The sequence below is a fragment of the Chinchilla lanigera genome, unplaced genomic scaffold (assembly GCF_000276665.1).
Source record: "Chinchilla lanigera isolate Chin_1 unplaced genomic scaffold, ChiLan1.0 scaffold00066, whole genome shotgun sequence".
Taxonomy (NCBI): domain Eukaryota; kingdom Metazoa; phylum Chordata; class Mammalia; order Rodentia; family Chinchillidae; genus Chinchilla; species Chinchilla lanigera.
Window position 1 is genome coordinate 944,977 of NW_004955467.1, and position 25,685 is coordinate 970,661.

Below are 25,685 nucleotides of genomic sequence, written 5' to 3' on the forward strand. Positions count from 1 at the left end.
AGGAAGGAAGGAAGGAAGGAAGGAAGGAAGGAAGGAAGGAAGGAAGGAAATTAACTGAAGGCCCACTATCAAAACTTCAAAGTGATATTTATTTGTCAATAGTGATGAGAAAATTACTAAGCCGTATTATTAAGCTTATGATGTAGAACACTAGACAGGGAATATATCTAGCCCTACCACTTTCTATATAACTGGAATAACTTTCCTTTTCTTTTCCTTTTTTTTTTTTTGTGGTACTGAGGATATGCTTCCCACCCTCAAAATCAGTTAACTCCTTAATGCCTCCTTCACATTTCCTACCTTGAGAATATACTACTTCATGTGATTTGGGAAGAATCAGGTAAGGTTTAATATATCATAATAATGAAAAAAAGTTACGGCAATATACAATGTAGCCTTCTGGTTTAAAATAAACCTAATGGGTCTTGAGTGAAATACAGTATTAAGAAACCTAAGACTCAAACATGTTGGGTGACACATGCCTGAAATTCCAGCTACCTGGCAGGCTACGGCAGGAGGATCTTGAGTTTGAGATCAGCATGGGAAACTTAATAAGATCTCACTTTTAAAAAAAAAAAAAATTTCTTTTAAAGGAAAAAAACCTCAGAGATCACTCAATTATTCTATTAAAAAAAGCATCCTAAATTTAGTTATTAGAATTTCTCACACTGGATATGATGGCACACATCTATAACCCCAGCACTCATCAGACTAAGGAGGATCACCATGAGTTCAAGGCCAGCCTGGCCTATATAGAATGACCTTGTCTCAAAAAACCAAAATCAAAGGAAAAAAATTCTCAAATAATTACACAGTGTTCTTCAAAAGTTGTAAATATATTTCATAGTATTTGACCATTAAGAAGAATAGCCACTGTGTCAGAGTAATGGCCTGAAAAAACAGCATATTTTACAATACAGTATGATGGTTATCCACCAAAAGCAAGTAGCATAATTTTATTTCTCTTTTGTGTCTACAATTTAAAATTCATAAATCAGATCTACTACTGATATTTGAAGGAAACGATGTGTATCCTTCTTCACAATGGTAGATTCTAAGTCAGCCAGTACCTGAGAAGTTGCACTATCGGAACCACCTGGGTGAGACTCATCAGGAAGGCCGACAGAGCCATGAGCAGTCAGAGAAACACTCCCTCCCAGAAATTCATCTCCTCGAACAGAATGGATGAGATCATTCAAATACTTATAATAAAGATTACTGGACAAAAAGCCAGGCAAAAAGACCTGAAAGAGAAAAAGCATTATTTGAAAGTAAAAATCAATACTTCTATATCTTTTTTAAGTAAACAAATTTTACTTATAACTTTACCAGTTAACACAAATGTTTGCACTTTTCATCACATTCTGAGATATTACCCCTTTGTACGCACTTTACATTGTAACTGAAATTACAATACACACAATATTGAGTTTTCCCACCAATACACTGGTCATGGAAATTATATAGACTGGATATTAATACTCTTTGTGAGCAAAAAATAGCGCAGAATAGATATAATTTGAAACTAGATTTTTCTGTTTTGTGACAAATAGTAAAGTCTTTGTGTATATACTGATTTCTGCTTCTGAACTGAGTTCTTTAAGATAAATTATCAAGAGTGTAATTGCTGTGTTAACTAATATATACAGCCAGTTGATTCTTCAAAAGGATGTTGTCAATTTGTTTCCTTAGCAATACCTGTACACAACAAAATGTTTCCACACAAGCATTCCAAAACTGAGTTATTTCTCCAATCATTGTTAAATAGATGCCAGATGGTACCTAAATGACTTTATTTGCAGTTAGTAATTTTTAATCATACTAAGTAAGTTCCCATGTTTATTATTTTTACCCCCTGCCCCAGTACTGGGCATTGAACCCAGGGCTTTCACATAGTATTATATCACAGACCTTTTCTTTATTTTGAAACAAGGTCTTTCTAAGTTGCTTAAGGACTCAAACTTCATGATCCTCCTTGTCTGTGATTACAGGCATATGCCACCATGGCCAGCTTATTCTTTTGCATTGTTTATTACAAAGCTTTCCTTCATGGCACTCAGTACACTATAAATATTTATGTCTGTACTTAATTTGTACCTTCTTTATAGAATAAACTCCAGAATTGAAAAAAAACTACATTTCTTCTGTTTATCCCTATAATGGGAATAATTAGCACAGAAGTACTCAAAGTATTTGTTACATCAATCGTTCATGTCTTCATGTCCATTTCCCACTTATTTTACAGGATCCTGCTAGTGTTCTTAAAAATTAGTGCAAGTTCCTTACCTATAAATACTTAGTAAGAACTGTTTTTATATTTTATTTTTCTTTGTATGTTAATTTTATTACCTAGAAAGTTTAAATTCTTTATATGCTACAGATCTGAACTTTTCCTTTATTTTATTTTATTTATTTATTTAGAGACTGTGTCTCACTTATGTTGCTTAACTTGCCATCTTCCTGCCTCTCTGGACGGTTGGAATACAGGCCTATGCGACCATACCTGGCAGAAAAATTTTAATCATATAAAAGATTATTACCCCTAGGTAATAGCTAATGGTCTTTGTATTATTTCCAGCTTTTTTTTTTCTTTCCATCTTTTTCAGACAGGGTCTTGCTATGTAGTTCAAGCTGGCCTTGAGCTCACTTTATAGCCCAAACTGGCCTCAAACTCGCAAGGATCCTCCTGCCTCAGCCTCCTGAGTGCTGGGATTACAGGCATGCACCACCACGCCTGGTTACTTCCAGCTTTTCAATGATTGGGTTTCTATAAATACTTCTTAAAATTCAGTATTTGTGTATAGTATTAAGTAAAAATTCTTAACATTTTTGCATCTGGATACACATGACAGGTATTAGCAACCTAACCTCAAAGGCTTATCCTGGCCTCTATGCAATTCCTGGCAAAATATGCTCTACTTCATCAAAAGAATAAATCATTCACTAATTTTAACTTTATTATTACTAGTAAGCTACTAGTGATACCTTCATTAATAAGCAATTTTAATAATATCTTTAAAGTGATCATGATACGTACAACTAGTTTTTCAACCTTCTAGATCTTTCTTAAGCTAAGTTTGCCCCATACTACCATTTAACTATCTGAAAATATATAATAGTAACAACAGTAGGACAGTAGTTAACATTTTTAAATGCTTACCATGTGTTGGGCACTATGTTAATAAGTATTTTACATATTACCTCATTTTAATCTTCAAAATAACTTTGATGTCACGCCTACTTTACAAATAAGGAAAACAGCATTAAAGAATTTCAGTAACTGCCTGGGGTCATTCAGCCTATAAAGGTGAAATTAATACATACCAAGCCAGACTTAAAGCCTCCTCTCTTAATCACTATGCTGTACTGCTTCAATTTTCCACTGTTATGTTTTGGTTATATTTTCTGGGCTTGACTAGTAAAACTTCTTATTGTTTAAAACTTTTGAGGATCTTCGTTACCTTCTCCATGGTTGTCCAGGCCTGTCGTAATGGAGTTATAAAACAGTTTGGGAGTGGTCCACCTTCCCTGCAGATATTGGATTCAATTTCTAATCGTACAACATCATCAAATCCAAGAGGATGTGTGGCTTGGAGGGAGAAGTATCTATGGAAGAAAGAGATACATAGTAAACTCAAATTCCATAGCAAATATAAGCAATTTTTGGCACCTACACTAAGAGAATTATTATATGACGCTATGTAGTTGAGGCAGCTGCAGACCTAGAATCAAAGAGCTGGGTGATGATGCTCTGTTATAACCTTTATTTACTCCTACTTCCCCAAAGATATCTGGGCCAATTTGCTATCTTCCTTTCTGCCTTTCAACCATCCTTTGTTCCTCCTTTGCCAACTTTGCTGATAATTAAGAGCTGAGGTTTAGGCTGCAACCAAGGCAATCAACCACACACATTTAATAGACACCTATGTTCAGTACTTAGTAGGTAGAAATGAATTTATAAGAGAGTAAGACATGGGCATAATCCTCTGAAAAGAGCAGAAAGCATCTGTTAACAGGATACAATGAGGACATACCATCATAATCATGAGGCATAAACAAAAAACCTGCAGGGATTCAAAACAAAATGACACCAAGGGTAAAGAGGACAGATCTACTTGCAGAGAACACTAGAATTAGCTGATGATCTCGTATGGAAAGGAAAAGGAATAACTAATGCTAGCTCATAGGTTTCTAACTTGATAAGATCTAAAACACCTAGCGTTTTGGTAAGCTGATTATGAAGTAGATACCAAAAAAAATTAAAAAGTCAGAAAAAAAGTTCCCTTGCAAGCAAGCACTAGCAGGTTCTATCCCCATGTATGACAGAAAAATGTGATGATGCGTGTGTAACAACAAACAAGTAGGAAGTTATAAAGATAAAACTGACACAATAAATTTGACAAACTGACAGTGCTAGTGGGATGTCATACAGTCATCTTCATTTAAAAGCATCTCCTAAGGTGAAAACAGAATCCAGTGAGAAACAGGGTCCTGCTCCATGTAGTTACTTAGGTCCAGCCAGGTACTTACTAGTGTTGGTGCAAGAAAATCCTTTTCTAGTTAACATTTTTGTAACAAAAAGTAAGTCTCTTATGTTGTAATAAGTTGGTAAATATTTCTTTATAACATGAATTTTCAGGGATCCCATTATTTCTAACTATAAACTCTTGCTATTTCAATAGCCATTTAACAAGGTTTCTTACATATCTTCCATAAATGTATTATACTAGAATAAACTCTAGAGAAATATTAAGAATTGTATTCCTCCAAGTTCTGTCACTTACTTACACATGCTATGACTTTGGGGAAATCATTATCCCTCTAATGCCTTGGTTTCCTTATTTACAAAGTGGGAAAATCGGACTGAATCTCTAACTGCCTATTCATCAGAATTATCTGGAATATTGTCTAAAAATAAAGATTCCTGAGTCACACCTCAAACCTCAAACCTGATGAATCAGAATCTCTTAGAATCAGGCACGGTGGTGCATGCCTGTAATCCCAGCACTCGGGAGGCCTGAGGCAGGAGGATTGTTGTGAGTTCGAGACCAGCCAGGGCTACAAACTGAGCTCAAGGCCAGCCTGAACTGCATAGCAAGACCCTGTCTCAAAAAGACAAAAAAAAAAAAAAAAAAAAAAAAAAAAAAAAAAAGGAAGAAAGAAAGAATTTCTTAGAGAAGAGAACTGGAAACCTATTGTTAACATGCTCGCAGGTGACTCGCACAGACAGCCCAGTGTAAGCCTGCAGATTGATGTTCAGGAACAACTGGCCTAGATGTTCTTGGCTCTCTTTTAACTTTAACATCTCTTGGAGTTCTTTCACTGTATCCTCAAATTAACCACTTAGTGCTTGCTTGTAGATACTAATAATAAATTACAAAGAAAATTTTAACAAAAGCAACATTACCACCATAGGTTATAAAGTAGGAACACTACCACCACAGTCTTATCACTTGCCAGAGCAGATAGTTCCACTTCTGTTCACTTCCAAGATTATTCCCATCTCTCATTTTCAGGGAAAATTAATGAGAAACTGACTATGGCTATAGCTCAAGGGGTAGAGTATATGCTTAGTGTTAGTGAGACCCTAGGTTCAAGTCCCAACACCAAAAAAGAAAAATTATTCACTGAGAAATGTGACTGAGCAGATGTACACACCAGAAAGTGTGATATACCCAAATAAAAATATTGAAGACCCTTTGCAATCTATTTCAATCAGCTGGGTTCCTCTTATATGCCTTATCCTGTAGAGTATCCAAACTCAAGATTCATTTTGTTTCTTTTTCCTTGATCAAAACCCAAGGCCTTGGACATACTAAACAACGGCTCTCTTGCTGAGTTATACACTGCCCTCACATTCTAGTTTTTCTTTTTTCTTTGAGACAGAATCTTGCTGTGTAGTTCAGGCTGGCCTTCAGTTTACTATGTAGCCTAGGCTGGCCTCAAACTTGCAGTGATCCTCCTGCCTCAGACTCCTAAGTGCTGAGATTACACCACCATGCCCGACCTCGCTCAAATTTCTTAAAAGTGGCACCTTCCCCAGTTTCTATGGCTCTCCTTGTGCTAATGTACTTTGTATAGAATCTGCCTTCCCTTTCCTGCCTTCTATGACTGGAAAATTCAATTCATTCTTCAGGATCCAAATCAAATCCTTCTTCTGTGAAACCCTCCCTGAACACCACATTGTCATCCTGCTTTCCTCACATAAACTCTCCCCTCAAAAAAATCCCCTTTGTTCTAAGAACCCCCTCCCAAAGTTTTACACACACATGAAAAGCACATTTTACGTTCCCTCACCTGAGCTCTTTGATAGTAGAGACTGAGTTCATTCATCTTTATTTCCAAACTACATAATATCAAATACCAAATAAATATGTGCTAAAGGCATCTATCAATAAAACTCACTTGTCATATAAGATCATGGCATCATTCTGTGCCTCCTGTCCATCATACTGGCCCTTTTTGGCAGCAAGCTGAGACTGAAAGTTATCTGCTGCCAACCAGAATTGTAAAATATTCACTGCATCTTCTTTTTCCATGTACTAGGAAGGAAAAATACGAAAGGGATAAGATTAGAAACAGATTACTCTCCCCACCTCTTATAATAAATTCGAAGTATTAAAACACAGGATAAAGCAAGAAGCAAAAAAGATCCACTTCTTCACCTATACCAGTCAGCAACATACAATCATTTGAAATAGAAAAGTTTTACAATATTCTTTTAGAAGAGAAAAATACAACCTAAAATGAACAAAATTAATACAGCAGAGCTGGATGTAAACTTCAGTGAACTGAAATAAAAATTATACTAAGTTAGGGGCTGGGGATTTAGCTCAGCGGCAAAAGCGCCTGCCTGGCAGGCGCAAGGTCATGAGTTCGGTTCCCGGTACCGGAGAAAAACCAAAAAAACAAAACAAAACAAAAAAAAATTATACTAAGTTAGATTAGTAGCTCCTTGCTGGCAAACATATAAGGGATAAGCTAATCAAACCAAATCTTTTACGTCTGATCATTTCTATCATTCCATGAGGACATATTAACCTCAACAAATCCTGATTTAAACTTATGGCAAAAAAAAAAAAAAAAAAAGGTGTGAAAGTCAACTGAATAACTGTATTCTTGCAAAGAGGCAGAATACAAGCACTTAGGTTACTGCTTTGAGATTGGGAATCCTCTCATAGTCAACCTGAAACCTACCAAATACCATATGCCTCAAAGAGATTAGTATACTTTGTCGCAAATGCTTCATTAGGTAATCCTATCAAGCAGCTAAAGTAAAACTAAGAGTAGGAAAATATTTACTACTTTTCTTTCTCTCTTCAGAAATGTGGTCCCCAATTATTTATGCACAGAAATTAAGTATCAAATTCTATGGTTCAAAAATAGTCCCAAGTAATTAAAAACCTGCATTCTGTTATAAGCAGTAGCTTAATTAGTTTTTAAAGTTAAGAGTTACTTTACACTGAATGTTCCTGTTCTCTCTAATCTGACAAATATGCCATCAAAGTATTCTTGCCATTGGAAACAATTTAAAACAATAATAAATCATTTTTTAAATGATTCATCTCGTCTAAGTCACTTTTTTATACACAGGGTCCCAGCATTTATAGTTCAGAAGCTGGGAAGCTCTAGTAGACAAAGTATAAAAGGAAATGCAGAATTTACCTCAGAGAAATAAAAGAGGGCTGACTCACAGAAGAGAATGTCAGCCAGGTAAACAGTTCCACTGGTCAGCACTTCAATCTGGTATTTACAGAAATGGTGACTTCGCAGAAACTCACTAAAGTGCCTGCACGTGGACAAAAGGGAAATTTTGAGGGAACGACCAAGGAAAGAGCTTAACTGGGAAAAACAGACTCTTTCCATACTGTCCCAACTGTATCTTAAAGACCTAGGTCAGGATTTCCTCACTTTCCATACTTAGGTCCCTGATTCCTTTATATAAGTAATCTCTCCCACTTCTTAATGACTTTGTAGCTCTCCTCTGATATTTAATACATGCTTCTTTACAGTAATGTAACCAAAAAAATGCCTATTTTTTTTAACCCTAAAACTTCCTTCAAGGCAGGGACTAAACTGTGCCCTGCACAAAACATTTAATAAATACTGAATGAGAGAATGAAAACATATATACATGTTTAAGGGCATGCAGCAATAACTAACCTAAAAAGTTCTGGAGGCAGTTTCAACAAATCTATGTGCATTCAGTTATATAGCAAACACTGAACTAAAAGCACATCCATCAGAAGACATGCATTTTTAAATAAACCATTTCTAACAGATACTCAGGTCTCAATTACACACAAATGACTTTAGAACTAAAAAATTCTTTTACTTAGGTACTATTAACATTCAAAATGAAAACTATTTTATCTTCAATAGAATTTACACAATTTATATTTAAAAGAAATTATTAACCAAGAGTTTCAGAATATGCTTTTATGAATTTATAAATATATAAACTACTTTAATCCTCAAACACAGTTTGTTTTTTGTTGACTTAAGTCCATTTCCTAACATTGAACCCAAACTTCCAAGGAGCAAAATGTGAAAATATTAAACTCACTTACTCTTGCTCCATTGCATTAAAGACTATGGCCTGTGCCAAAACGAAACAATTGGGGTCCACCTGTCCATCTTCTCCACAAATTTTTGCTGTAAAAGACACAGGAAATACTTAAGTTTCTACTAAATCCAAACTACTCATCTGTGATGCAAAGGGGAAAAAAATAGCAAGGACATATAAATGAGTTGAAAGCAACTGAAAGATTTAACAACATAAAATTAATTTCATTAAAATACCCCAAAAACAAAATTAAAAAGCAAACAAAAAATTGTAGCACATAGTTAAAAGATTTATCAAAAATTCTTATAAACTAGTAAGAAATGTCCCACAAGAAAAATGAGCAAAGGATGTGAGAGATAACTCACAAAAGAACAAACAAAATATGGAGGCATGGTCACTAGTAATCAAGTAAGTTACAATTAGAATAAATAAGGAAGCACTATAGTCTTTATGTAGTCAATTGGTACAACACTGTCATAACAATACATCTGAACAACTACTTAACAATACATATTCTTGAGCAAGTGTATAGGGAAACTGACACTAATGTTACTGGGAGTATAAACTGGTATATCTTCCTCTGTAGGGCAATTTGGCACTTTCTCTAACATAAAGTTTTGAAAATCAACATAATGTTTCAGTCAGTAATTCTATTTCAAGGATTGTGACCTAAAGAATTATTATTAACTTATGAAAAGATTAGTTTAAAAAAAAAGGTTTATCACAACGTTAGTGGTTGGGCTGGTGATGGAGAGCCAGGTGCACAGTCTGAGAGAGGCACTGCGTTCAATTCCAGCACCACACACACTACACACACATATATATACACACACACATACAGAAATTGATAGAAAACTTAAAACGTAACTGTAATTGTTATGGTTTATGTCTGTGTGTCCCCTCCATAACTGTAATTGTTATGGTTTATGTCTGTGTGTCCCCTCCAAAGCCTCATGCGACCATGGGGCAGGCTGCTAGAGTTTGATTTTTATGGGTTTGAGAGCTACACCCGCCCTGGGTGGATAGTTTGCATATGTAAGGGAGAGGAAAAGAGTGCTTGGGGCATTCCTCCCCCATTCCGCCCTGGTGAGTGCTTGCGGGTTAGCTGTGCTGCCGCCCTGAGATGCAGCCCTCTGCCACGTGTCACTCCGTCTTGTAATCTGTCAAGTACGGATTGAAACTTCCACAAACTGTAAGCAAAATAAACCTTTTCTTCCTTAATTTTGGGGCGTCAGGTGTTTTGTCCCAGCAGCGAGAAAAAAAGTAACCAAGACAGTAATAAAACAAGGAACCCCCTAAACAAACTGTAGCAAACCAATACACTATTGAAGTTAGCTGTTAAACACTAGGGGGGAAAAAACCACACAACTCTGATGTTCCATTCCAAATTCATGACCTTAAAGAGATCTTAATGATGCCCAAAGATGGAAACCCAAGAATCATACTACAGTTTCCTGGTCCACTGGCTCCTTTACTCTTCTCACACTCTTCTGGACAATAGCCAGCTATGACACTGTGAAATATGTATGTGGTCTTTGACCATTTCTTAGCATAGAGCTTCTCAAATTCTTGGGATTCTCCTTACTGATTAGTGTCTTTCTATGTAAATGAGACGACTGGTGGCTGGGAGCCTCGAAAGAGCTTCAAGATGGAGACTGGTCATTGGAAAGACATTAGAGGGCTGGGACTTTCAGCTAGCCTCAACCCCCAACCTCTGGGGAGAGACAAGACTGACCACTAATGGCGAAGGATATTCTCAAACATGCCAATATAATAAAGCCTCTTCAACAATGCAAAAGGCCAAGGATAGAGAAGGAAGGCTTCAGACAACTGTACATGCAGAAGCTCCGGGTAGTGTAACTGGTGAAAGCATGGACACTTCATACGTTCTCCCATACTTCACGATATACACCTCTTCCAGCTAGCTGTTCATCTATATTCTTTGTAATGTCCTTTATAATAGAAACATAAGAGTAAAGTGTTTCTCCCAGATCTATGAGTTACTTTAGGAAATGAAGCAAACCCACTGAAGGGGTCATGGGAACCCCAATTTATAACTCACTGACCAAAAACAAAAGTCACAAAAAGCTGCAAGTCTCTTCTCTCTGTTGTGATTGTGAAGAGGTATAGGTAGCCTTGAGGAGTCTCGGCCGTTGTCTACTGGAGAATTAACTGCAGAATTTTCTCTGACATGTACAAAACTCCACACATTTGTGGTCACAAGTATTCTGTGTTATGTAAGTATACTAGGAGAAACTGTGTTTGTTTTTTCTATATCCTTATATGCGTCTTTTAAATTATTTTCATTTTTATGTGTATGAAGTTTGCAGTTCATGACTATATTCATCTTAGGGACTTGCTACATGTACATAACCAATCTTAATTCTTTTTACTCCCCCTACACCCTCTCCCTCCCTTTTGGTCTCCTTCCCATTTGCTATAAATCTATCTCCCTGTTTCCTATTATCTTTTATTTTGCTCTTTAAATTATTTATACTTTGAGTTTCTCATGTAAGAGAAACCATGCAATATTTAAGTTTTTGTGTCTGGTTTATTTCACTTAGTATTATTTTTGGTTTTTTTTTGTTTTTTTTTTTTTTGAGACAGGGTCTCACTATGTAGTTCAGACTTGCCTTGAACTCACGGTGATCCTCCTGTCTCAGTATCCCAAGTGCTGGGATTACAGGCATGCGCCACCACACCCGGCTTCACTTAACATTATTGTTTCAAGGTGTATCCACCCTTCTACAAATCACTCATTTACCCTTCCTTATGGGAGAGTAGTGCTCCACGATGTATAAATTTCATATTTTCTTTATATCTATTCATCTGCTGATGGACACATAGGCTGCTTCCAAGATTTAGCTATTTTAAATGTACAGCCATAAACATGGCTATGAATATACCTTTAGCTATTTCAGGGAGACACCTAGAAGAAGAATAGCTGGGTCAAATGGAATTTCTAGTTTTAGTTTTTTGAGGAACCCCCACACTGATTTCCATAGTGGTTATACTAGTATACACTTCCACCAACAGGGGTTCTTTTTTCCCTGCAGCCTTGCCAGTATTGTTACTATTTGATTTCTTGTTGATAGTCATTCTTTCTGGAACACAGAATATTTCAATGTTGTTTTAATTTGCATTTCTCTAATGGACAGAGATGTTGAACATTATTTTACGTATTTATTTGCCATTTATACTTCTGAGAAGTGTCTGTCAATTTCAGTTACCCATTTTTGATTGGGCCTTTTATATTTGGAGGCCTGATTTTTTTTTTAGTTTTTTACATATTCTAGATATTCGTTTTCTGAGCAGTAGCTGGCAAAGACTTTCTCCCATTCTATAGGTTGTCTCTTCTCTCTGTTGATTGTTTCCTTTGCTGTGAAGATTTCTAATTTGATATAATTCTATTTATTGATTCTTGATGTTTTTTCTTGTATAGTGAGGGTTCTGTTCAGAAAATCTTTGCCTATGCCTATGTCTTCAAGAATTTTGCCTATCTCCTTTTTTTTTTTTTTTTTGTCTTTTTGAGACAGGGTCTTGCTATGCAGTTCAGGCTGGCCTTGAGCTCACTTTGTAACCCAGGCTCGTCTCGAACTCGCAACGATCCTCCTGTCTCAGCCTCCCAAGTGTTGGGATGACAGGTGTGCGCAACCATGCCCGGCTTGCCTATCTCCTCTTCAAGCAGATTAAGTGCTCCTGTTTTATTATTTAGATTGTTGATCCATTTTGATTTCAGCTTAGTACATGGTAAGATATGGATCTAGAGTCAATCTTTTGCACATGAACTGCCAGTTTTCACATCACCATTTGTTAAAGAGGCTATTCTTTCTTTCAGGAAGTTTTTGACCCCTTTGTAAAAAATGAGATGGCTGAATGTGCCTAGGGTTGTTCCTATATCCTCTATTCTGTTCCACATGTTTGTCTTCGTGCCTGTACCACACTATTTATATCAACATAGCTTTGAATATAACTTAAAATCTAGGATTCTGATGCCTCCTCTTTTTGCCCTTTTCCTGTTCTGGGTCTCTTCTAGTTCCATATAAATTTTAGGATTGTTTTCTGTATTTCTGTGAATGATACTGTTTGTACTTTGATTAGAGTTGTATTAAATCTATATATCAGTTTTGGAAATATGGCCATTTTGACAATATTGGTTCTGCCTATCCAAGAATGTGGATATCTTTCTATTTTCAGATGTCCTCTTTTATCTCCTTCTTCAGAGTACTACAGTTTTCATTTTACAGGTATTTCACCTTTTTTATTAGTTCCTAAGTAATTTCTCTTGTGGCTATTGAGAATATTACTGTTTTCTTAATTTCTTTTTCAGTGGGCTCATTATTGGTGTACCAGAACGTTACTAATTTTTATGTATTGATTTTATGTCCTGCTTCCCTGCTAAATTTATTAGCTCTACAGTCATCTGGTGGAATTTTCTAGGTCTTCTAAATAGAGTCCTGTTGTCTGCAAATAAGGATTGTGTGACTATTTGACTTCTTCCTTTCCTATACATATCCTGTCTTCTTTCTCTTGCTGATTGCTTTGGCTAATATTTTGAGCACTATATTTCAAAGGAAGGTGTCTTGTTCCTGATTTTAGAGGAAAAGTCTTCATTTTCCCAATTTAATATAATGTTGGCAATAGTTCTCTCATAAATACCTTTTATTAAATTGAGATGAGGTCCTTTTACACCTATTTTCGTCAGGGTTTTTATCATGAATGTATGTTGGATTTTATCAAAGGCTTTTTCTACCAAGTGAGATGATCGTGTGATCTTTGTTCTTGCTCCTGTTTATGCAATATATCATTACACTTGTTGATTTACGTATGCTGAACCATCCTTGTAATCCTGGTATGAAGACTATTTGGTCATTATGTATGATCCTTTTGATTATTTTTTGCATTCTGTTTGTCAGTATCTTATTGAGGAGTTTTGTGTCTATGTTCATTAAAGAGATTGGTCTGTTGTCTGTTTTGTTTGGATCCTTGTCTGGTTTTGGAATCAAGGTAATGCTTGCTTCCAAGAATGAATTTGGCAGTGTTCCCTCCTTTTCAATTCCACTAAAGAGACTGAGGAGAAATGGTAATCAATTTTTCTTGAAGTTCTTATAAAATTTAGGGGTGAATCCAGGCTTTCCTTAGTTGGTGGTGTGGTGTGGTGTGGTGTGGTGTGGTGTGGTGTGGTGTAGTGTGGTGTGGCGTGGCATGGTTTGGATAGGGTCTCACTATGCAGTTCAGGCCAGTCTTGAACTCACCATGTAACCCAGACTGGGCTTAAACTCCAGCAATCCTCCTGCCTCAGCCTCCCAAGTGTTAGGATTACAGGTATACGCCACCGTGCCTGGCTTGTTGATAAGTTTTTTTATTGCTGCCTCAATTTCACTGCCTGCTATTGGATTTTCTTTTTTTGGTCTTTTTGAGACAGGGTCTCTCTACGTAGTTCAGGCTGGCCTCGAACTCACAATGATCCTCCTGCCTCAGCCTCCTGGTGCTAGGATTATAGGGGTGCACCACCACTCCCAGCTGTTAATGGATTCTCATATCTTCTTAGTTCAGCTTTGGTAATGCCTCTACATCTATCTATTTCTAGATTCTCTACTTTACTGGAGTAACTACTGAAGTAGTTACTAATAATTTGGATTTTGGCAGTGTCTGTTGTGATTTCACCTGTCTTAAGTTACTTTTCTCTCATTGCTGAGACAAAATACTCAATGCCCAAATTAAAGAGGGAAAGGTTCATTTAGCTCACAGTTTGCAGAGGTTTCAGTCCATAATCAGTGAGTTCCAAGGCAGGATGGCACATGGCACGGGGCAATAGTTCATGGCAGCAGAAAATAGCAAAAGCAACAAAAGCAAAAAGGGGGAAGCAAGACAGCAAGCCTCTTTCCCTTCCTTTACTGTATGTAAGCTACCTGCCCCAGGGCGGGTGTAGCACTCACACCCATAATCCCAGCAGGAGACCATGAATCAGTCACAAACTCTAGAAGCCTGCCCCCACAACTGCATAAGGTTTTGGGGGGACTTCTAGACACAAACCATAATATCACCTTTTCCACTTCTAATTGCACTGATTTGGGTCTTTCCTTTGTGGGGGGTGTCTATTTCAAAGAACCCACTAACTATTCATTGATTCATCATATTTTTTTTTAGTCTCAATTCATTAATTTCTGCTTTGATCTGATTATAATAACTTTCTTTGTGCTAGGCTTGTATTTGGGTTGTTCTTATTTTTCTAGAACTTCAAGGTGTATCTGGAGGTTATTTGGGCTCACTGTTCTTCTGATGTGTATATTCATAACTATAAGCATCCCTCTTAGGACTGCTTTCATTGGGTTTCACTGGTTCTGGTATGTTGTCACTGACATTGTCATCTGATTCTAGGAACTAATTTCTTCCTTGATTTCTTCTGTGACCCACTGACTATTAAATAGTACTGTTTAACTTCCATGTGTTTGCATAGTTTGTTTTCCCTTTTGTCACTGATTTCTAGTTTTATTGCACTATAACCTAATAATATGCATGGGATAATTTCTATTTTTTAACTTATTTTAGCCTACTTTATGGGCTAGTATGTGATCTACTTTGAACAAAGTTCCATGTGTTGCTGAGAAAAATGTGTGTTCTACTGCTGTTGGAACACTCCGTAGATATCTATTAGGTCCACTTGTTCAAAGGTATGGTTCACTTCAGGTATTTGTGTCTTTTTGGAAATCTATTCTCTTTGCTGAGGACTTTTCTTCCTACTTCACCGAGAAAATAGAAACAATGGGAAAACTATTTCCATCTTTCAACTCACCCAAATCTCTACCCAGGTGCTCTATATCCTGATTCCTGTCTGAGCAATCTGCAATTTGAGTAATGGACTTCATCCTCTTTTGCCCAAAGACATCTTTCTTATAACAGGTGTCTCTGCTTCTACATCAACTCTTTTTTTGTTGCTGACACAATCTCATCAGCTGTATGCTACATATGTTTGCCTATCTGTATGTCGTACTACACTTTATATGTTTATGTCTCACCTTAAAAACAAAATCAAAGAGAACAGAAAGAAAAAAATGGAAACAAATCATTTGTAAATGGGGAGAGAAAAAAGGGTTGAAGGGAGGGGAGGAGAATGGGGTAGAAAAAAGAAGAATAAAGACATATTAAGTAGCCAGGTGTAGTGGCACATGCCCGTAATCCCAGTAGTCAGGAGGCTGGGGCAGGAAGATTGTTGTGAATTCAAGACCTGCCTCAGCTACAAAGTGAGCTCAAGGCCAGCCTGAACTGCATAGTGAGATCCTGTCTCAAAAAGACAAAAAAAAAAAAAGAAGATATATTATGTACAGGTACAAATTCCCTATGATGAATGTGATCATTACCCATATCAAAAGTATACCAATAAATTTTGTAAAAATCCTTTCCTACAAAAAACATCTAAAATCAAAGACCTTGTTCCTTGCCTTCACATCTCTATCCAGCTCACCTTCAAAGCAACATGCCCCATAAAAATTCTCAATACTTGCTGTCTCCCCCCCTTCCTATTTTCTCTTAATTAAGTTTTTGTCAACAATATCCCACTGTAATCAGGACAACCAATGGACTCTGGGCTGCCAAATCCATTCAATTTCTAGTATGCATCTTAACCTATCAGCATCATAAAACATCTTTGACCACTGCCTACCTGAAACACATTTTTACCTGGCTTCCAGAAAAACTACTCTCTTGGTATAAAAGGACTACTTCATGGCTGTTACTTCTAAGTCTCTTGTGCAGTTCTTCCTCATCTACAGACTTCTAATGTTAAACATGCCCTAGTCCTCACATTCCTCTCTCCCTCCCTCCTATGTACTAGGGATTGAACACAGGGCTTCGCAGTGCTAGGCAAGCACTCTACCGCTGAGCTACATTGCCAACCAGTCCTTAACTTTGTCTTCTCTCATTATACTCACTCCTATCTATGGTAGCTATCCAACCTTATGGTTCTAACTCCATCTACATCCTGAAAAGTTCCAAATATGTATCCCCACTTGAATCTCTGATGTGAAATCCTAAAACAGACATCCAATTGTCTACATACATTAACTATTTGGAAGTACAAAGCCAAACTCCTGATTTTCCACAAAAACCTTCCTCATCTTAAAAATGACAAATCCACAATTTTTTAAAGAGACATACTTTATTCTTTTTTGCCCTCTCACTGTCGTTAACTGCTACCTTTTGAAAGTTTTTTTGTTTTGTTTTCGGTTTTTTTGGTCTTTTTGAGATAGAGTCTTCTGATGCAGTTCAGGCTGGCCCTGCACTCACTTTGTAGCTCAGGCTGGTCTGGAACTTGCAACGATCCTCCTGCCTCAGCATCTTAAGTGCTGGAATTAGAGGTGTGTGCCACCATGCCTGGCTGAAAGTATTTTTAAAAATACTACCACTTCAAAGATCTGTGGAAGATGGAGCAAGTAGTGGAAGCATCGTTTCTGGATCATTTCAAATCCCAACATGAAAACAGAGTAGTTAGACAGCAACACCAAAATCCCAAGAATAATACAACAAAATTAGGCAGGTTAACACACAATAATTGTCAAAATGGCCCGAGGATATAGCTCAACAGTACAGTGCCTGCCTAGCAAGTGTGAGATCACCAATTTGATTTCCAGTATCCAAAAAAAAAGAAAAAAATTGCCAAAATGGAGTATCCTTTGAGTAAGTCATTTGAAGCATGACTTTGGTAAAATGTAAGTGGGAGCAAATAATCAGAACAAATTTCAGAAGAATAAGGCTCAAAGAGGAAAAGTGATTTGTCTAAGCCATAATGGTAATTAACATCCTAAAACATGTAACAGACACTGGGATGGAATTTTTTCAGATTCCTTGATCACTAAATGTTACTAACCTGATTCTTCAGATTTCTTTTACTCATGGGATTACATAACTAATTTAAGTAATAATTTTAGTGACATTTTCATTTTCAGATGTTTTATTTGGCTCAAAACTTCTTCCTCCTCTTCTTCTGTATCCTAGACAGTTTATTTATCAATTAATACAGACAGACTCCCAAAGGAATCACTAGTCAAATAATTATTCAACTAATCAAATTCTAAGCAATTACAAGACCCTAGCTGTATCACTAGGAAAAGACAGCCTTGGGAAGTCTGGAAGATGGTAGCAGCTGATTCATTCCTAAAAATAGAGCAACTACATAGAAAAACCCAAACTCCTTGACAATATCTGCCAGTAAAACACAGTGAAATAGTATCCTGCAAACCCTAAAATACAGATGGAGAAAATACACCAACAGCCACAAGGTGTAAGTGTTATAGGTAATCTGCACAGGAGAAAGAAAGGAAAATATAGGCGGCATCGGATGGACTCTATAAAATAGCCAACAGTCGTTCACAGCAAAGTATGGTGAGCTAATTTTTAAGAACCAAAGCTGAGCCCAGAAAGGGTCATGCTTTCTCCATAATGAGTGCAATGTTCTCATAGTCAAGACTGAAGAAGCTGTGCCCTGCAAGAATCTGTTAGTAGAATAACGTATTTTATTTCATAAATCACAAATACTAGGGGCTGGGGATTTAGCTCAGCAGCACAGCGCCTGCCTGGCAAGCGCAAGGTCGTCAGTTTGATTCCCGGTACCAGAAAAAAAAACAAACAAAAAAAACAAACACTAAACTTCAGATGAATAAAAATATAAACCTTAGCAACAGGACTTGGGGAATGTAAGAATCTGTTGAATGAATAAATGACTTTATTTGTGGATAATAGGTTTGCCTTAGGTCTTCCTGATGAAACACAATAAAAACTTCCAAGTTTGTTTTTCACTGTGACCTACAGAGAAATACATTTGTTCACTAGTATTGTATATACATACATTTATGCATGCATGATGGAAAAAATTTCCTGAAATGAGGTTTTTCTTTACTACTGTAAAACACTTTTCTACTCTAGTCTTATTCTGGCAGGGATATAAGGGCAAAAGAGATGGCACATACCAATGTACAGTAAGAAAATATTGCTACTGCCACTATAGCACAGCAGTTAAAGTATGGATGTCTAGTCTCAAACCTTGACTTTGCCATGTCTGACCTGTTACTTTGGGCAAAGTACTTAATTTCATTACTTAAGTTTCTTCATTTACAAAATAGTAGTAACTCCATTTATCTCATAGGTTCTTTAGATGCTTCACTAAGTTTACCCACGAAGAGTCCTCATAATATCATATGGGCCCTGGTATATGTTCAACAAATACGTATTATTATTGTTCTTGCTGTTGCTGTTGTTCAAGTTAAAGTTTAGTTAAAGTTTATTTGGGTCCACATATAAGAGGGAAAATTTCTAAGTGAACTCTAATCAGAAACAGTATAAGAAAGTACTCTGAAAATAGAGTAGGAAAATAAGTTATATTCCATGTTCATAAAAAATTGTTAGTCAATAATAAAAAAATCAGATTTTTGGCAATGACTTCAAGCACTGCTTACCTATAATGTCACTTCTCATTGCTTCTGTAATTGGTATGGGTTTAACAGCATCTGGAGATATATATTTGGTAAAAGTATTCACTGCATCTTGTTCTATACCTGCAAGGGAAAAAGGGGGCAAACTTCAAAATCAAAAAGCAATGAGGACCATAGGAATGGATATATTCATGAAGAGCATGACTTTTTTTTTTTTTTTTTTGCTGTATACGCTTGTTACAAAATAAGCTTCTATCATAAAGTTGTTTTGATTGGTTTGTAGAAGAAGAGTTACATGTGACTTTTCTTTCAGTCTCCTTATGAGCTAACAGACTTCATTGTTAACGGCACCCTTATCCGCCACCTGAACACTGGAGACTGAACCCAGGACCTTGTGAATGCTAGGCCAGCACTCTTGCTGAGCTATATCCCCAGCCCTTTTTATTTTATCCTGAGAAAGGGTCTCACTAAGTTGTCTCCAATTTATGATCTGACTTCCACAGGCTCCCAAGTAACTAGGATTAGCGATGTGCACACCTCACACCTGCTATTATTTATGTACATTCTCTTTCCACGTCTCCTCTCCGAAGACCCAACCTGAAAGACCTGCACAGCAATATAACAGTAAGAGCTCAGAATTTATTCATAAATCTACATTTAAAGTATATTACCAAATTATTTTACATACATGAATAAATTCATTTAATCTTCAAAAAATCTGAAAGGTTAAACAATGAATTTTACACTTTTTAATCTCAGGATTTCTTTGTAATCTTAAATATTAAGGGGCTCAGGTATAGCTCAGTAAAAGAATGCCCACCTACCTACATATTTCCCCAGAAATAAGACCCAGCTAGAAAATAATCAGCTTTGAAAACTACAAATCAAAGCCAGGCGTGGTAGCTCACACCTGTAATCCCAGTACTTGGGAGGCTGAGGCAGGAGGATTGCTGTGAGTTCAAGGACAGCCTCAGCTACAAAGTGAGTTGAAGGCCAGCCTGAGGTGCATAACGAAACCCTGTCTCAAAAAGAAAAAGAAAAAAAAAAAAAAAACTACAGATCAAAAATGCCAGCTCCAATCAGCCCATCCTTGCCTTAACTATCCTACAGAGTAGCCACCAAGCAAGAGAATAATGATAGCAGGTAACTCAAGGACAGGCTGATTGTGGCTGGCATTGTGGATCTCTAGTTTTCAAGGCTGATTACTTTCCAGCTAGGTTTTATTTTCAAGGAAAGAGATAATGTGTGAGGGCCTGGGCCCAATCTCCAGCAGTACAAATAAATTATCTTAAAAAGCTTCTGTTTAGGTATTTTCATTTACAGATACTAAGGCTTTAAGAGAATAAAAATGAGAAAAATTACTTAACACTATCAAATCTTTACATGACCAACAAAAATTTTGATAACTACCTTTCAAAATGAAAAAATTAGTGGAAAGAGAACATTTTACATTTCTGCAACTCCTTCATGTTTGTTTTGACAGCAAACTTGGATTCTCATATCTGTTTAGCATTAATTTATGCTCTTATTGTAGATAAATATATATTAAGAAAAATTGGCTTCATAGACATGTAGTTGGAAAATACAGAATTTGAATAGCTTTTTGAGATAATTATTGATATATTCTTTGATACTACTCCAAAAATGATGGTTTTTTAAACATCAGAATGTAGCACCTGCAATCTTTGGCAATAAATTTTTCATACTATGTTACACAAAAATCTACTGGCCTAGCCAGGCATGGTGACCAATACCTATAATCTCAGCACTCAGGAGGCTGAGGCAGGAGGATTGCTGCAAGTCTGAGGCCAGCCTAGGCCACATAGTAAATGTAAGGCCAGCCTAAACTACATAGCAAGAAAAAAACAAAAGAAAGGGCTGGGGAGATAGCTCAGCGGCACAGTACCTGCCTGGCAAGCACAAGGTCCTGAGTTCAATTCTTGGTATTAAAAAAACAAAAAAACAAAAACAAAAAACCCACAATGAAATGACAAATAATATCCAAGAATTATTACAAAAACAGTTTTGACCTCATTGATTCCCTTGATAAAGTCTCAGGGACCTTCTAGAGGAGTATACGCCACTTGTGAAGAATCCCTGGGCTAGCAGAATAAATCATTATCCCCAATTTTATGGAAAAGAAAATTTATGTATAAAAAAGTAAAAATCTGATTTGAGTCAAGATAGTATGGAAGTATGCCAGGCACAGTGGCACATGCCTGTAACCCCCCAGCACTTGGGAGGCTGAGGCAGCAGGATCACTGTGAGGTAAAGGCCAGCTTACACTACATAGTGAGACCCTATCTCAAAAAAAAAAAAAATGCATGGAAGTGGGGAGTAGAAGTATAGAGGTTGGACCAGGGATATAGCTTGGCAGCACGGAGCTTACCTGGCAAGTGCAAGGTCCTGAGTTTGATTCCCGGTACCAAGAAAAAAAAAAGTATAGAGAGAGGTGATGGAGACCACTATGAAGCAGCTCTGAGCAGGACTTACATTAACCAATTGACTTTCCATATTTATTGTGAGTCACTGGTCCCTACTGAGGCCTGTTAAGGTAGGTGAAACCATGAGGCCTCAAAGGGCAAGACAAGGCCACAGCTGAGGACTTTTGGCTCCAACCCCAATTAACTAAAAGGAGACTGTAGCTGTAGCAGGCACCTCACTCCTGCAGTTAAGGCCTTCCTGGAGTTAACATAGTTCTCCTAAATTAACATAAAGTATTACTTGGAGAAGTCTTCAAAGGGATTCTGAAGACCTGCATTTTCTTCAGTATCCCCCTCCTTTGTTTGAAAACCTAGTAAATATGGGCCACCCAGGGAAATCTGGGTCTTAACCCAGAGAATCTCAAATTCTGCAAGAAAGCTGGATCCTCCTGGAGCCCTACAATCATTTCAATCATCTCATTTATTTAAGGCTTCACTGTCCACTTGTTTGGGACATTGTGGGCCTTATCAGCCTGCAGTAACTAAGGGATATTATTAACCCAATATAGTGGTTTTATGTGTTTGATGTTGCTACCAGCTTAAAATACACTTATATTTATGTCAGCCACGTAGTAGACACACAGAAAATACCTAGAAAAGATGTACACAAGAAAATGAAAAAGGAAGTATGACATTACACACAAAAAAATCAACAAAACACAAAGGAAAACAGGAAAAAGGGTCAAAAAGCTATAAGATATTAAATGATTTAAAAACTGGCAGTTAAGTCCTACTTTATCAATAATTACATTAAATGCAGATTGATTATATTCCCCAACGGAAAGACAGAGAGGCTGAGTGGATTAAAAATAAGACCTAAGAATTTGCTGTCTAAAAAGAATCTTTTAGATTTAAGGATAATAACAGATTAAAAGTGAAGCAATGTAAAAAGATACTCCACATAGATGAAAAAGACATTCCACACAAATGGCAACCAAAGCAGAGCCATACCTACATCAGACAAGATCGATTTTAAGTCAAAAATGTTAATTCAAACATTGACAGAATCGGGAGAGAAATAGACAGCAATAATCTCAGTAATAAACTTCAGCACACTACTTTCAATGATGAACAGAAGAATCAGACAGGAGATCAGTCAAGAAACAGGGAACTGAAATATTACAGCACAACAATACCTAAGAGACCTGACAAAACATTTCACCCAACAGGAGAATATACATTCTTAAGCACACACAGAACATTCTCCAGGGTACATGAGATGTTAGGTCATGAAACAAGTCTTAACAAATTTAAAAAGACTGAAATCATAGTAAGTGCCTTTTCTAATTACAACAGAATGAAACTTCTATAGAAATCAACAGCAGAAAGAAAACTGGGCAGTTCAAAAATATGTGGAAGTTAAACAACACATTCTTGAACAACCAATAACCTAAAGAACAAATCAAAAGGGAAATTGGAAAATATCTTGAGGTAAGTAAAAATACAACATATTAAAACTTTCAGGATATAGCAAAAGGAGTAGTTTATAAACACCTACATTTAAAATTTAAAAATCTAAAATTAACAATCTGAATTTATACAAGAAATTAATGAATGAAGAGCTAAACCTAATGTTAGCAGAAAGAAGAAAATAATAAAAGTTAAAAGCAAAACAACAAAATAGTGAAAACAACAGAAAAATTCAATGAAACAGAAATGACTTTTGGAAAAGACCAGTAAAGTTGACAAACCTTTAGATAGACTACAAGAAAAGATTTAAATAAAATTGGAAGTGAAAGAGGACATACTGCAACAGTTGCCACAGAAATAAAAAAGGATCACAAGAGACTACTGTACTATGAATAATTATATACCAACAAATTAGATAATCTAAAAAAATGGATAAATTCCTAAAAATATAAAGCATATCAACAACGAATTCTAAATGAATAGAAAATCTGGACAGACTTTTAACTAGAAAGGAGACTGAAAAAGAATAGAGCTGCAGGCATCACAATTTCTGACTTTGAAATATATCATAAAACTAAAGTAATTACACAATATGGTACTAACTGACATAAAGATGCACAAATAAATCAATGAACCAGAATAGGGAACTCAGAAATACACACAAACATTTAATTGACCTTTAATAAGATCACTGGGCCCTTAACCACGACATACCAACTTTTTTTTTTTGTACTGGCAATCAAATTCACTTCTCACTTGCCAAGCAGATGCTGTGCCACTGAACTATATCCCTGACCCATGACATGCCAACTTAAATGGATTAAGAAATGCCTAACACATTAGTAAAGCACAGTTCTAAGTGTCTGGGGATGACGGTGGAAGGAAGATCAACCCCAGTTTAAGATCAACCCCAGTGTGAATGGCACAACCAAAAGCCTTGTAGCCTGAATGGAATAACAAGGGAAGGATGAAGGAAGTATAACCCTTTTTGAAGAGCCTTAGTCTTCACAGCTGCCTTTGGACATCAGTGTCCAGGTCTCCAGTTTCTTTGGCTTTCCAAAACAGACACACATCAACAACCCTCCAGTGAGCTTTCAGGCCCTTCAACCTTGGACTGCATCCTTGATCCCTCTTGGTCTGCAGCTTCCATCTTCTTGGCTGAGCAGATGGACTCTCCAGCTTTCACCATGACAGCCTTTGTGGATTCTCTCACCTATGATCCTCTATGACTACCTAATAAATCCCCTTGCATAATTATAGGTAGATTTTCTATTGATTCTGTGCTATAGAGAACCATAAATACTACAAACATCAAGAATAGAAAATGAAGAAAAGGATAACATCTTCATGAAATGACAATGGGAAACTTGGAAATCCAAATGTAAAAGAATGAGGACGGACCCTTATCTTACATCTTGTACTAAAATCAACTCAAAAAGAATGACAGGTCTAACTATATGACCTAAAACTATAAAATTCTTAAAGAAAACATAAGGTAAAAGCTTCAGAACATCACATTAAGCAGTGTTTTTTTTTTTAGAGACATCAAAGCACAAGTTTAAAAACTAAAAAAGGTAAATGGGACTATATCAAACTAAAAAGCTTCTGTACAGCAAGAAAACAGTGAAAGGTCAATCTACAGAGTGGGAAAAAATTTGCAAACCATTATCTGACATGGTATTAATACCCAAAATACATATGGGAATCCTCCAACTCAACAGCAAAAGAACAAAACAAAGAGTAACAACAACAAACCCCAAATAACTAAAAAAGTAAATAAATAGTGAACAGACATTTCTCCAAGAAAAACATACAAGGCTAGCCTGAACTACACAGTGAGACTCTGTCTCAAAGTAAATAAATATATAAATTCTAAAATTAAAAAAGAAAATTTAAAAGTCAGGCATGGGAGTACAAGCCTGTAATCCCAGTACTCAGGAGGCTGAGGCAGGAGGATCACAAGCTCAAGGCCAGCCTAGGCTCTATAGTGAGTTCAAGACCTGCCTGGATTTACATGTGATACCCTGTCTCAAAAAAAACAGAAAAAAAAATTATGAAAAATGGTAGAACCTTAATCCATGTCCAGACACCATAACCAAACTATTGAAAATTAGAGGGAAAAAATGCCTCACAAGCAGCTAGAGAAAACTATACAGTAAATATAAAGTAATATTGATTCCAGGATGTGGTCCATTAAGCACTAGTAACCATACAGCCTAGAAGGCAGTGAAACACTTGTCAAGTGGTTAAAAAAAAAAAAAAAAAAAAAAAAATTATCATCCCAGAATTCTCTACTCAAACAAAAATTACCTCAAGAGTGAAATCAAAACTGAGATTCTTAAATGAAGGTTAACTAAGAAAATTCTTTGACAATAGATCTTTTCTAAAAGAAATACAAAAGAAAACTGAAACTCAAGTAAAATAATGACAAACTATAGCTGAATTTCAGGGATAAAGAGTAACACATATAACAATCAAGTGGGTAAAAACAATTTTTCCTCAAATTCTTTAGATTATGTATGATAGCTGAAAGCAAAAATTGTAATATTGTCTGATGAGTTTTCCACATATAAAGATGACAATTACAAAACTAGGTGGGAAGGCACAGGCATCTACACAGTGGTAAGATTTCTATTATTTCACTTGATGTGATAAAACATTAATTTTAAGTACACTAAAAATATGCTCTGTGTAATCTACTAAAAAAGCCATACAAAGAGATATGATCAAGAACTCTAATCTTAAAAAACAAAAAAGAGCCGGGCATGGTGGCACATGCCTGTAATCCCAGCACTGGGG

General features: G+C 36.4%; 1 protein-coding gene across 2 annotated transcripts in view; it reads right to left on the minus strand.

The window, feature by feature from the left end:
* Akap10 (A kinase (PRKA) anchor protein 10) overlaps positions 1–25,685 on the minus strand; it is a 71,547-nt gene that overhangs the window by 25,770 nt on the left and 20,092 nt on the right. For both annotated transcript variants that reach the window (XM_013522190.1, XM_005399292.2), the window contains 6 exons: positions 19,018–19,116; positions 8,571–8,655; positions 7,666–7,789; positions 6,406–6,542; positions 3,462–3,606; positions 1,071–1,244 (listed from right to left, as the gene is read on the minus strand). In XM_013522190.1, the coding sequence (XP_013377644.1) occupies positions 1,071–1,244; positions 3,462–3,606; positions 6,406–6,542; positions 7,666–7,789; positions 8,571–8,655; positions 19,018–19,116 (764 nt within the window). The remainder of the gene's footprint in view (positions 1–1,070; positions 1,245–3,461; positions 3,607–6,405; positions 6,543–7,665; positions 7,790–8,570; positions 8,656–19,017; positions 19,117–25,685) is intronic.